Source organism: Diachasmimorpha longicaudata, chromosome 5 (genome assembly GCF_034640455.1).
Source record: "Diachasmimorpha longicaudata isolate KC_UGA_2023 chromosome 5, iyDiaLong2, whole genome shotgun sequence".
In the NCBI taxonomy this organism is placed as follows: Eukaryota; Metazoa; Arthropoda; class Insecta; order Hymenoptera; family Braconidae; genus Diachasmimorpha; species Diachasmimorpha longicaudata.
In genome coordinates this window covers 9,749,441-9,761,762 of record NC_087229.1, presented here as the reverse complement: position 1 = coordinate 9,761,762, position 12,322 = coordinate 9,749,441, and the positions used below count along the sequence as shown (strand labels likewise).

Sequence of the window (12,322 nt, the reverse complement as noted above, 5' to 3'; positions counted from 1 at the left end):
AATCCAAAATTTTGGGACGAAAAGAAATAAATAATGACAACTGAGATCTTCTGATTCCAACACCATTTTCTTGATGACAGGGGCTTTATCTGCCAGTGTAGAAGGTGTGTTAGGAGAGGGCGAACGGTGCTGGGAAGTCCTCAATTATCTTTTCATCCCAAAATCCTGGGGAAATGTGGCCCGATGGGAGTAGAAAATCCTCGGTAATACTTCAAACAAATAAGTCCCATAATGCAATTTATCTCATGAAATCTTGAGAATACTGGAGTTTAAACCAGTCGACTGTAAAATCTGGCTCAAGATGTTCGCAGAACTCTGAGTAATAGTGAATGCGTCGGAATCGAATATCTCTCGCGTGATTTGAGAATATAATGCACGTCATATTTATGAAGGAATCGTTGGTTTTTTCGTAGAGGACTTGGAATTGACTTTGTAACGAGGAATGAAGTTCGAAGCTTCTCTCAAATCCAATATTTTTCCCTAATCATAAAGGATAAAGAAAATTCTGTTGCTCCTGAGAATTGTTCTCCGCTTGTTCATTAAAAAAAAATCTTTTCAACACCCTGAGTCAGTGAACTCCTCCTCCAGAACATCCTGAACTTTCTCAATCCCAACTAAGACAAATTACTCCCGTCAAATCCAATTAATAACCTAACAATATCGAAATTGTCAATATCCCGAGCACAACGGGATATATCGATGGCCAGTGATTCAACTAATGACTCCCCCTCCTGATTTAAATGCGGTCAGGAGCATTGAAATTCGGATATTGGACCGCAGGATTTCACTACCGAGGGAAATGGACTAAAACCATCAGCCTATATTGACAATGCGCATTGAATCATGTATCCACTATCTCCCCACCTGCAGATTAATGGGGTCAATCGCCAGATTTGTGTTCACACAAATTCCCCACTGTCTTCATATTTTTTTATTGTATATTTCCCCAACGATGCCATTACCTGAACGATCTTGGTCATTTCCTGAATGTCAATAACACCATTGCCATCCACATCGTACATACGGAATGCCCATTTTAGTTTCTCCTCAGGCGTACCACTAGACGTCACGTCTATTGCCAGCAGGAATTCCTGGAATGATAAAAGATTACGGATAAATAAACGTGTGACAATGGCAGAGGTGAGGGAGAGGGTTGGCCCATTGAGAGAGAAACTTTTTTTCACGTGAGTTGAACTCTTCTCGGACCGTTTCAGAATTGACACAATGCAATGAATACGGAGAATGGGAGATATCAGAGTAGAGCATTCTCGGGAGACTTGAGGCCAGTGGTAACGGCACTTTTTCGTCAGACCGGCGTGCTCTACCTAGAGAAATTACCCCTTTTGAATAGAGATAATGCATGTAACCTTTGGTCTTCGGGGAGTTCAGGGCTTTTAAGGCCACGAAGCATTTTGCATTTTAAAGATTTTTTTTTCAACGTTTGGAAACATCGGCAGCGGGTAATTGGATAATTAGTTCCGTAATTACGAGGTTTAGGAGGAAATATGAGGGAACTTATTTTACCACACGGCGTGAAGGCGGCTTTTTAGCGATTTTTTCAAGGTGACTTTTTCATTTTTCCCAATTACCAAATGAAAACAAAAATGATTGAACCTAAATTTCGTCGGCTCTGAAAGAGGTGTTCTAGTCTCACCGACTAGTTCCTCACCACCGAGGCGTGCTCAATGCCTCATGTAGGCCTCTCCCCCAAACTTTGGAAAGAAAAAATCACCGGAATTGGTCCGCCACGTGAGTTAGCAAATTAAACAATCACTCATTCCCCGTCGACTCCCCCTGTTCAATAATAGTTTCTCCCGCATTTCGTACCAAGTTGAAAAGCCCTGAAAATCCAAATTGAAATCTGCAAACAATCACGGTATCTCTGATACCCCAATATCACTTCTCCATTGGGAGTAAGGATTTGACGTATAGTTGGCCTTGTTGCTTTTCGAAGCGTGCCGGACGCGCCTTCACAGTGGCAACCAGGGATGAAAAAGAGAGGGTGTAGAAGCGAACCAGCGATTCAATTCCTCCTGTGCTGATAAGCAAAGGGCGCTGGAGGGTGAGGAGTGGGAATAAACGAGCCCTGAAAGTGTAAGGGATAGACTGAGAGTTGAGTTTTGAGCATCGTTAAAAGTTTGCCCCGAATGAACTGGGTCACCTGATGCCCCCCAGGAGGCGATGCTGCAACTGCTTCATGTGCAAGCTCTAGCGTAGAGGTCGCGTATACTCGTGGAGATGCAACCGAGTGGACTGGACCCGTCTACCCCTCCTTCACCTTCTTTGGCACTCCCTCGAGACTCTTTCCATTCTAGTTTTTTTTTTTTTCCTCTCCCTCATCCCCCTTTCTCTGCTTGCCGTACCAACCATATTGACCCCGCTAACATTCCAACCTTTTCTCTCAAGACTTTCCGCCGAGCGTAACATGAGGGGGAGGCCATATTCAGATGTAACATCGTATTATTATGCTTTTTATTTCCTCTCAACGCCTTTCCTGGTTCCTCTTCTTTTAGTTTTCCACCTTATTTTTATTATCTTATTTTACTGGCTCGCTCTCTCCCTCCCGGAGACCGGGCTTTTTATAAAGCACGCCTTCAGGGCTGATATCACGCCTGTGTGGACCTCCCCCCCTTCCCCTTCCACCCTTCATCCTTTCTGGTTACTGAAGACGAAATGGGTGAGGTGAAAAAGGGTGAAAGGTACAGAGGAGGCGTCTTGGACCTGTGTGTTATCATTTTTACTCGGTATACAAAATTCACTGTTGTGTACATAAATATGGGTAGACGGGAGGAAATAGCGGGGGTGCACGTTGAGAAAAATTATACGGAAATTTTCTGGTGAGTGAGAAATTAAATATTTTCCAATGAAATATATTTTTGTTGAAGATATCTCGTGACTGCGGAAATCATAAAATTACGGGTTTGAGAGACAGAAAATTTATTATATATATTTTTCTTCGAAGTTCAGATCATTTCAAGAGTTGAAAATAAGAGAAAAATATAAACGTTAGCTCGAAATTGGAAAGTGTCCGCTCAGTTGAAAACATAATTCGCTGGGTATATTACATCCAGGAAAAAATGAGAAAGAAATAAAATAAAATTTGTCGGCGGGAATTACAGTCGATGCGAACCATAAAACTTGCTAAAAGAATGAGAAGATCGTAATCCAGGATATTCGTGCGGCTAACTTCCGACGACTTTAAACTTTTTCCAGAATTTATGGGTCACAACTGTCCACGGTGGTTTTTCTAATGGAAGAGTATAGGCGAACATGATGGGATATAATAAAGAAATGATAGTACGAGTTCATTCTGACTCACAGTCGATTGGTACAACTTGATGACTGTTTAATCCAGTTGAAGTTCAGTAGGAAATTTAATATTAATATCATCTGCATCATTACACCTGCAATTTTTTCCCACTCTTTTATCTTACCCAGACTCATTGTCCAGGGAGATTCAGATATTACAATGGCGGCCAACTCCTTTGTTCATGTTCTTGTTTCCTGCGTTTTCTCTCTGAAACACGGGAGATTGTAACTCTGTTGCGACCATTTTTTCCCCTTTTACTGCTGGGACTCAACCATTCTAATAATCCTCACTGTACTTTTTTCTTTATGCAAAGTGAGGGCTGTGCCCAGTCATTGGTAGGTGAAATAAAAAATTTTATCGCGAATAATCGATGGCAACCACAGGTGTACATTATAGGTGAGGCGTAAAGAATTTATTCAATCGGCCGAATGATTAATCCCCGTAAAATCGATTGAAGGAAAAATGGAGATGACTAATAGATGCTGCCCAATGACAGGAATAATCCTTTTTAGACACAGTACCAACTTCTCTGTCCCATAACTTTGGAAGTAAATTTTATCAAATCGATTCTGTCCACCTCTACCCTGTGATGCAGCGCAGTAAACTCTCCTCTTCTTGCTATTGTCTTCTCCATCTCCTCTCTAAAGCACAAAAGCCTGTGACTCCAGCCCGTCTGTAATATGATCCACTGGCTCTAACAATCTCCAGGTTATGGAGAAAACCTCACAGTGCTTTTACCTTTATGTAAAGTGAGAGCTCCCCTCAGTCTCCGACAGATAAAATAAAAAAAAAATTTCTGAATAATCGATGGCACCCACAGGTGTACATTATGGGCGAGTCGTGAAGGATTTATTCCACCGACTGAGTGATTAGTCCTCGTAAAGTCAATCGAAGAAAGGATGAAAATCCCAACCAGGTGCTGACCAATGACAGAAGTAATACTTTCTCCTGCTGAGGACCAACTGTTCCATCCAAAGATATAGCCAATGAATCTTGGATCGATTCTCACCGACTCTAGCTTGCGATGTTGCGATGTCAGGCGTAACTTGTATTGGCAGTTTTGTTGGGTGTGTCGAATCGGGGGAATTACACAATTTCGTAAGACAAACGGTGTATTGTTTAAGTGTCTCTGGAGTAGGTGAGGCTTACGAGCGGTTGCCAGAGACAACGTGGTAATAGTGGGTGAGTTTGAAAGACGGGCGTGGCAACAGTCTTGGCAATATATCTTATTTATCGAGAGCCGTATTTTCCAGGTGAACCACTCTACCGTATATTGTGGCCAATCAGCAGGTGTATGTCAGCCAACGAGGCGAGGGTTGAGTGAGGTAGAGCTCGTTTGTTGATGTATTTCGTTTTGTCGAGGTTTCTCGCAACCTGTGACAACAATGAGAAACGACTGATGCCTTTTACCTCTGTAGCACGTCCAGGACACTCATCGTCATATAGGTGAAACGGTGGGTCGACTCGGTTGGCATGGCTGATGAGACAAAGGCCTCTTATTGTAGTCGCCTTCTTCCGCGTCACGAGTGTCGAAAGGCGAGTGACGCTTATGGGGTGGAAAATGGGGGGGAGATGGTGAGGGCTTCTTTCACTGGCCAACTGTGGGTGGATTTTTTTTTTTTTGCTTTATTGTTACTCATGGAGAAGAAAAATTGAGTTCAAACTGGGGGGAGGGAGACGTTAACGATTGCCAGAATGGTTTCTTCATTATTTTTATTTTTATTCCAGGGAAAACGTGAGGAAAGCACTCCATTGTGAAGTTTTTTCGTCAGTCTGGATGATTGGTACGAATATCGTGGGTTGAAAAATATATTGCCCCTTTTCCACGGTTGGTTGAACCCAATGGAGGTAATCTGAAGGCTGTGGGTTTAAATATCCCCTTGCACAGGAAAATCGAAGGCCGTAATTTCACATGTCTTCTTTAGACATTTTGCAGACACTAATAAACGTCTGAGCTGAAGAAAATTTGTCCCGATTTTAGATGAAGAGATGGATAAACATCTCTTTCGTATTGGAGAGACTGGCAAATTTTTAATTTATTCTCACGATCTGAAGAATGTTGACAAGAGATGAAGGAAATTCAGGTCTTCATGGTTCGACTGTATTCGGAAATTTCAGGTATATCACACTTTCCAATCTAGAGTTGTTTCCACTCGAGGGAAGAGTTCAATTCGCATCAAAGAATTCCACTATTCGAGTCTTTCATTATTTTCATGAATACATGCAGATCTAGTTGACCTGTTAACGATTAATGAATCTGAGATTGGAAGCAGTATTTGGGTCAACGAAACAATTTCCAGACTCTAAATAAATATTTTCCATGTAGAAATCCATCGTTTGAGTCATTCTCTGAGCTTTTATGTTATTCTATTAATAAAAATTTTGATAGATTTTCTCTAGATTCTGAGATATTCATAAAAAGTTCAATTCTCCAAATAGACTCTAGCGAAATGTTAATGACAAAGAACGACGTAAAGTCCTATTCCTCAGCGTCAGCTTTACCCGTCACCACTGCAAACAACAGGGTGATTATTTTCCATGTCAACAAAAACCGAAAAGCGGTGGAAGAATGAATGTTGAGGATGGGATTTACTCGGATATTTCGTCTTGCACGACGCTATCCCCCTCGATTTTTTGGCAATATTCCCGGGTTTGAGAAAAGGATTTGTGTCGAAGAATGTTCCTTCCGACTCTTCTCATCGGTGTAAGGATTCCTACATTCCTTCCTTCTGCATCTCATAGCAGGAAAAATATTCAAACTGAATTTTTGAATTCAGAGAAAACTCACCTTAAAGTCGATGTATCCGTTCTTGTCCATGTCAAATGTCCGGAAGACGTGGTCGCAGAATTCTTCAGCATTACCGGACGGGAAAAACATTTTGTACATGTCGACGAATTTGGCGGGCGTCAGCCTACCATTAGGACAGTCTTGCTGCAACAATGAGAATGGACACGTGTTAGTCATGTTCAAAGGATCAATTACTGTGGTTGAAGGCTATCATTGATTGGTCAGGGGGAATTTTTTGTCTGTTAAATGACTCGCGGAGATTTTTTACTCGCTGACTTTTTTTTTTCCTCTTTAACTCGTGTGCCAACGTAATGGACGAAGGCTCGCGGTGCACTTTAGCCTGACCTACATTCATTTCAAACATTTCAAAATAGCCCAGCTTTGCCTCAGGTGTACTAGACTCGTCTCGACACTCGAATCCTTGAGAAGAAAAAAAAACATTATGAAATATCGTTGCATGGATTCATGGACAAGAACAATGGCTTCTGGATGAGAGTGAACGTTGGGGATGAATTTCCAGTGAAGTTATCAATTGGTCGCCTGTCCTACCCCTATTATTTACGAAGCAACGAACGAACATATCTGCACTGATATTTCTCCGGCTTTTTGATAGCAACATTTGCGATCATCATTATCATCACGTACTTCAGCGGAAATTGTTTTTCGGTATGGATTAATCTCGCGTGAGATATGCAGCAAAATGAGTAGTTGTAGCATCAAGTCTGAAGTTGGGGTTGGTTAGTGCTCATGGTTCGTACTCGCGTGCTTCACTGCGATGAAAAAAACGGCAAGACCCGGGTGTATAAGGAGAAAAAAAAGCCCACCCCACGGAGAATTATAAATGTATCATACGGCATCATGCAAAACGCCAGCCGTGAACCCCGTCCTTTTCCAGTATTGGCTTTAAACACGGGTTTTTGTGTTTCTGCAATATAAAACTGCACGAGTTGAATATCGGGAACTACCTGAGTAGTTTGTTATCTCTGGGGATCGAAAAATTATAAAATCGGAGCATTCGAATAGTGTAAAAGAGAGAGAACTATTTTTTCCCCCGAAAAATTATATATTCCGCTGATGTAGAAAAGGTCACTCATCGATATTTATTCTTGCCAATAGTTTGACTTGGGTCAAGAAATTCCAGTGATTGGAATTCTTTTTGCATATCTGCTGTTCAAGACTTATCTCGTTTTACCACTTCGTTACTGACATTGAATTCCCTTCCACCACATTGATTAAATTCCTGGCACTAAATTTGTTTCACTCCATCAAATATTCTCACATGCCCCATATATTTTTTTACTAATGATTGCCCCAAAATAAATGACCTTTTTCCAACGGTGGAAATGTTTCTGTTAGAAACGTTCCATTTACCACCATGAACTTGCTTAATTTCTCCCAAGTAAATTTGCTCCCCTCTATCAAATATTCTCAGGTGAAACATATAGTGCCTCCGCAGAGGTAATTCTCCCTCATCCTGCAGAAGAGGACTTTGCATTTTTAAAAGTTCACTAAAACATGATTGGCGCCCTTAATGTCGGAGGAAATTAAATATAAAAAGTTGTGAGAATCTCTCTGCTAGTCAGGAAAATTAAATTTTTTAGTTTTGAAATAATGCCAGAATGGAAAATCCCATCCGGAGTCAGAGTAACAAAAGATAAAAATGCAAACGACCAAACAAAATGAAAAATGATTCCATTTTACAATACCATTGGGAAAAAGTAGTATTTTTTTTTCTCAACTCACATCATGTCACGGAATTACGGTCCAAAGCTTTTCACCGACGATCTTCGAGCTGTGTCGTACCATTACGAAAATAAATTTTAGGAAATGAAAAGTTTTTCATCTGTATCCATCTATTTCTATTGGAGAGATGCCAGAGCAAGAGATCCCATCGGAGTCGAAGAGACAAAAAGCAGAAAAGGACAGCCAAGAACATTAAGCATTCTTTAATTTCAAAGGTACTGGGGCAAAACGGATTTTCTTTGTGTGCAGAATATTCGTCTCAAATGGAGGTGATTCTTGAGCTCACAATCCGTCTTCTTCAGTGGAAGAAATTTCGTTTTTCTTTTTTTGGGAATTCAAGAATTTTCTGTCTTTGTGGGAAGTTCATTAAGACGTACGTCTTCATCCCTGAATCCGTCAGGGCTCAGGGTGACATCCATCAGCGGATTTTAAGTGAACCCACGTAACGAAAATATTTTTCATCCCGTTGAATTCCACCATCATCTCTATTTTTAGGAAGAGAAATGAGAATGCGTAAGATGAAACGAACCTTGTCGATAAATAAGAGTGACTGGTATGTGTTTTTCGTGGTTGTGTGGAGGTAAGGCGAGGACATAAAAGACCGAACGATAAGCCCAGCTCTCCCTCCCTATTTTCCTGTCGCACTCGCTGGAAAAAAAAGAGGAAAACACCTTCCAGGTGTACGTAAAGTGAGAGCGAGAGGGAGAAAAAGGGAGAGAACACAGGGATGCATATATTGATCGCTCGAGGGGGGTAATAACGGAGGGAAAAGGGTGTACTGAAGAGCAAAGAGAAGAAAAAACTCGACACTGATATCGATATGGGATCAGGTGGGCCGGGAGATGCCGAGATGGACGATCTAGATAGTTTTTCCAAAAATGGAAACAAGTGGGAAATTGCTTTCGTGACAGCGTAGGAAAAGTACTTTAAATAATAGATTAGATATTCAATTTCAAATGCAATTTTTATCGTGATGTATTTTAAAGCGAATTCTATGATATATTGATTTCTGTATCGCAACAATACTGGTGGCTAACTAACACCCGACATTGCGCCATCCATGTTCAGTACCATCTGTCGGAGACGATCGCATTTATTTTTAGATTCAAAAATCCAAAATCAAAATTTAGTTGTCCTTGCGATAAAATAAAAAACTTCAGATTCGGTGCATACAATGGCTTCATTTTTTCGAAGCAAAAAATATAAAAATATAGTTTCATCTTCTTAGATATGACCGGGCCATTCTTGAGGTCTTTCTCTACTTTCTTCTTCCCTCTACCACTGCTACGAGCATCACCCTCCCCCGAAGTATTTTCTTTGCATCGTGTACGGTAGCTGACTGCGCGGAAACATCGGAAAATCGATTTTAAGAGGCAATCGGCCAATATATCGAACGATCGCTAAGAGACTCCGGGCTTTAAGTTCTAAGAAGCGAAGCTAGCACTTTTCTCCCATGTTATTTATCATTTTGTAGATGATAGATGGGGGAATGTAAATAACATGATAAACCGAAGATCTTTTTCGATGTTTTCAGAAGCTCGCGAGGACGATCGTCCCCGATACGCGATATGACGGATCAAGAAAAATGCGGGGAAACCCACCCCTTCTGTCCAGACGATCACGTGCAATGTGAAAGTCAGGAAAGTTTCAAAAGAAAATTCCAGACAACGACCACCACCCAACCCACCCCTCCATTTTCGTTCACTTCTTGTTTCTTCGATCCACAAAAAAATGTTGTACTCGGGCAACTGATATTGACGACTGAGGAAGATCCATTTTTCCTTCGTTTCTCTAACCCGCGCAGAATGATGAAGATGGATAACCTCGTACTGCATAAAATGCACATAAATAATGAAGAAAAAAATCTAGAAAACAGCTTATAACATCCGGGAATGATATACCGTCCAAGGAACTACATTTCCACGTGTACTTTCCTGTCATTCAATATCAATCCGTGATCTCATTTGAAAAATGTCTCAGGGTTACTTCGACATGAAATATGCGGTCGGAGATATCGCCTGGGAGAGGAAACACCATCCATCCGGTGGATTCGTACCACTCGCAATGTTTTTCACCGAGACATTGACGACGACGTAGCTCTGATGCGTTGGCGTACGTAAAAATGAAACTAGCGGAATAATTGCTAGTGGAAAATTCGTTTAAGGGTCGGCCAACGGTGAGGAGGCCGACCCTCACTAACAATCTTATCAGCCTTTTTTTGCTTACGAACGGGAGCTTTGTTACCATTGAAAGGTGCCAGCCCTTTGTGCTGATTGACCTTCCATTAGTTCTTTCACCTGTCAGATTTCCCATTTCCCAATTCATCAGCTGTTGAATTTTCATATTTTATAATAAATTATCCGCTCACATTCTAAAATTCTTTAAAATCATTCTTTGAAAAATAACGCCCAGCGATGAATAACAATATTCTATTGATAAAATCTACACAGCCGGAGACTCGTCTCAATTAAATTTTTCGCTACTTTTAGCTTCATTTCGTGCACATTGTAAATACGATATTCATCAGCACTTTTTGATAAAGAACAATCAATATGTTTATGGAGGTCACAGCGAGGCGCAAACGCAGGTCTCACCTAATTTATTAATGAGTTACCCCACCAACCTCAAGCCAACGATCCTGATCGTTAAATTGTCATTCCAAACGTTGATCATATTTTTTGGGGCTGAGTGAACCCACCAACATTAATTCGTCTCTATATCACCGGGAAAATTCACTCAAACCATCACTGGGCGACGGGCAATCAAAATATATTGCATAATTTAATTCTTTCAATTAGTCTATGGTTTTTGCATTTTTATTTTTCAAATAAACTTACTTTGAATCCTTTGTACCACTCTTTGATGGTCGCCTCGTCGTATCTCGTATGCGACTTCAGGAAGTCCATGTCCTCCTTACTCAGTTTGTCTTTGCTACCGAAGCAACCCATTATGAATACTGAAACAAGATAATGAAACCATTGTTAATGATGTTGTACATTTTTCATTCGTAATCTTAATGGGGCAATGCAACACAGAGATGAAATAATTTTCGCTCTCTCGGATTTAACGAGTAAACCGTTGTCAGTTATTACTCTATATTTCGAATCTCATTGTCGGTAAAACAAAATCCAGCAAAATTCAATCAGTGCAGAATCCCAAAGCAGGGAGATGAGAATGGAAAGTGCATACTGTAACGTACAAGTTTTTATCATATTCTCGGCATAATGAGATAGGGCTGAGGAACTGGCAGCGCGTTGTCACAATTTCGGAAAGGTTTTTTTTTTTGTTTGCCCCTTGGGAAAGTGCTCTCCCGAGCGTGCTGACGATCTCAACACATACACATGTACACAGACGGCTAAAAAAACTCGACGTTCCTCATTTTGTTCACATCTTTAGACGACACGTAGTTTAGTTGTAAATGCGATCAGCCGTTGGTTGTGAGTTGCGTCAGCAGTAGTGCGTGGCCACTCCGTTACCTCTGGGGGCTTTTCGTACTCCCATTTTTACGTATGTAGACCAGTGGTGAACATAATTTCACGGGGGTAATAAGAGATTTTTTTTTAGATTATTTTCCCTCAACTCGTAATTTCACATTCACGGGGAATTAATTTAAATGAGACCCCCGGAAGGCTTGAGCGTCATAATTCACATGCACTGGGGACCCCAGGGACGGGAGTTCATACAATTATAATTATTGGGCGCTGGGTTAAGGGGTGAAGTGGATCGAGTCGTAAAAAATTGTTGGATGAATGAGTTTTTTCAAGGCGCATCATAAACTGTAAAAATATTAAATTCCTTCCTGAATATTACGCCAGTAGAGAAAATCCCTTCAATTATTTGCACAAACAAATAACGAGAAATGGCCGATTGGATTAGAGCGGAATTTTTTTTCTCTCTAATTCGTCTAATTTTCTCCGAAACTTCTTCGTGGATACTTTTAAACATTCCTCGGTAAATCGTACCCATACATGCTCACAGATCGTGATATAAAATTGCAACATTCCTCAGTAGAAAAAGAAAACAGTTGGAGTACGTCCGGAGAAAGTAACACATGACACCGGACAACAAAATTTATTTTCTACGCCGCAGAGAACCGGCTGAGCACGTAACTCAATGCAAAGTTTGTACTTGTTGATGCTTATTATCCGGGGGAGGGGTCACCGGGGTTATTGGTAATGTATAACCGATTGTATCAAAATGAAAAGCATAACTACCCAGCCATCACTCGACCACGAGTACTTCTAAATGACGTCCGATTGTAATGCCGGCAATAGACTCGACTTGAAAATCAAACTGAATCGATTTGATAGTTAGTGCGTGTGTCCTGGCAACAGGAAATTACCCGGTGCGCTCACGATTGTCGTCCAAGCGCACGTGCGTCGCATCATTATTTCTAGAGAGCCATTTGCCCCATGAAAATATTATATTATGATGGATCTCACCGCCAACACCATTACGTGAGGTGAATGATTGATTTCAAA

The 12,322-nt window shown here is 41.0% G+C and overlaps 2 protein-coding genes across 5 annotated transcripts in view; both read right to left on the bottom strand.

The window, feature by feature from the left end:
• The window catches only part of LOC135162281 (neurocalcin homolog), a 54,891-nt gene that overhangs the window by 16,230 nt on the left and 26,339 nt on the right, over positions 1-12,322 (bottom strand). The gene's annotated exons all lie outside the window — the stretch shown is intronic.
• LOC135162282 (neuronal calcium sensor 2) overlaps positions 1-12,322 on the bottom strand; it is a 46,877-nt gene that overhangs the window by 8,382 nt on the left and 26,173 nt on the right. For all 4 annotated transcript variants that reach the window (XM_064120544.1, XM_064120547.1, XM_064120546.1 and 1 more), the window contains 3 exons: positions 10,679-10,797; positions 6,099-6,242; positions 963-1,091 (listed from right to left, as the gene is read on the bottom strand). In XM_064120544.1, coding sequence (XP_063976614.1) covers positions 963-1,091; positions 6,099-6,242; positions 10,679-10,789 — 384 coding nt within the window. In that variant the 5' untranslated portion in view covers positions 10,790-10,797. The remainder of the gene's footprint in view (positions 1-962; positions 1,092-6,098; positions 6,243-10,678; positions 10,798-12,322) is intronic.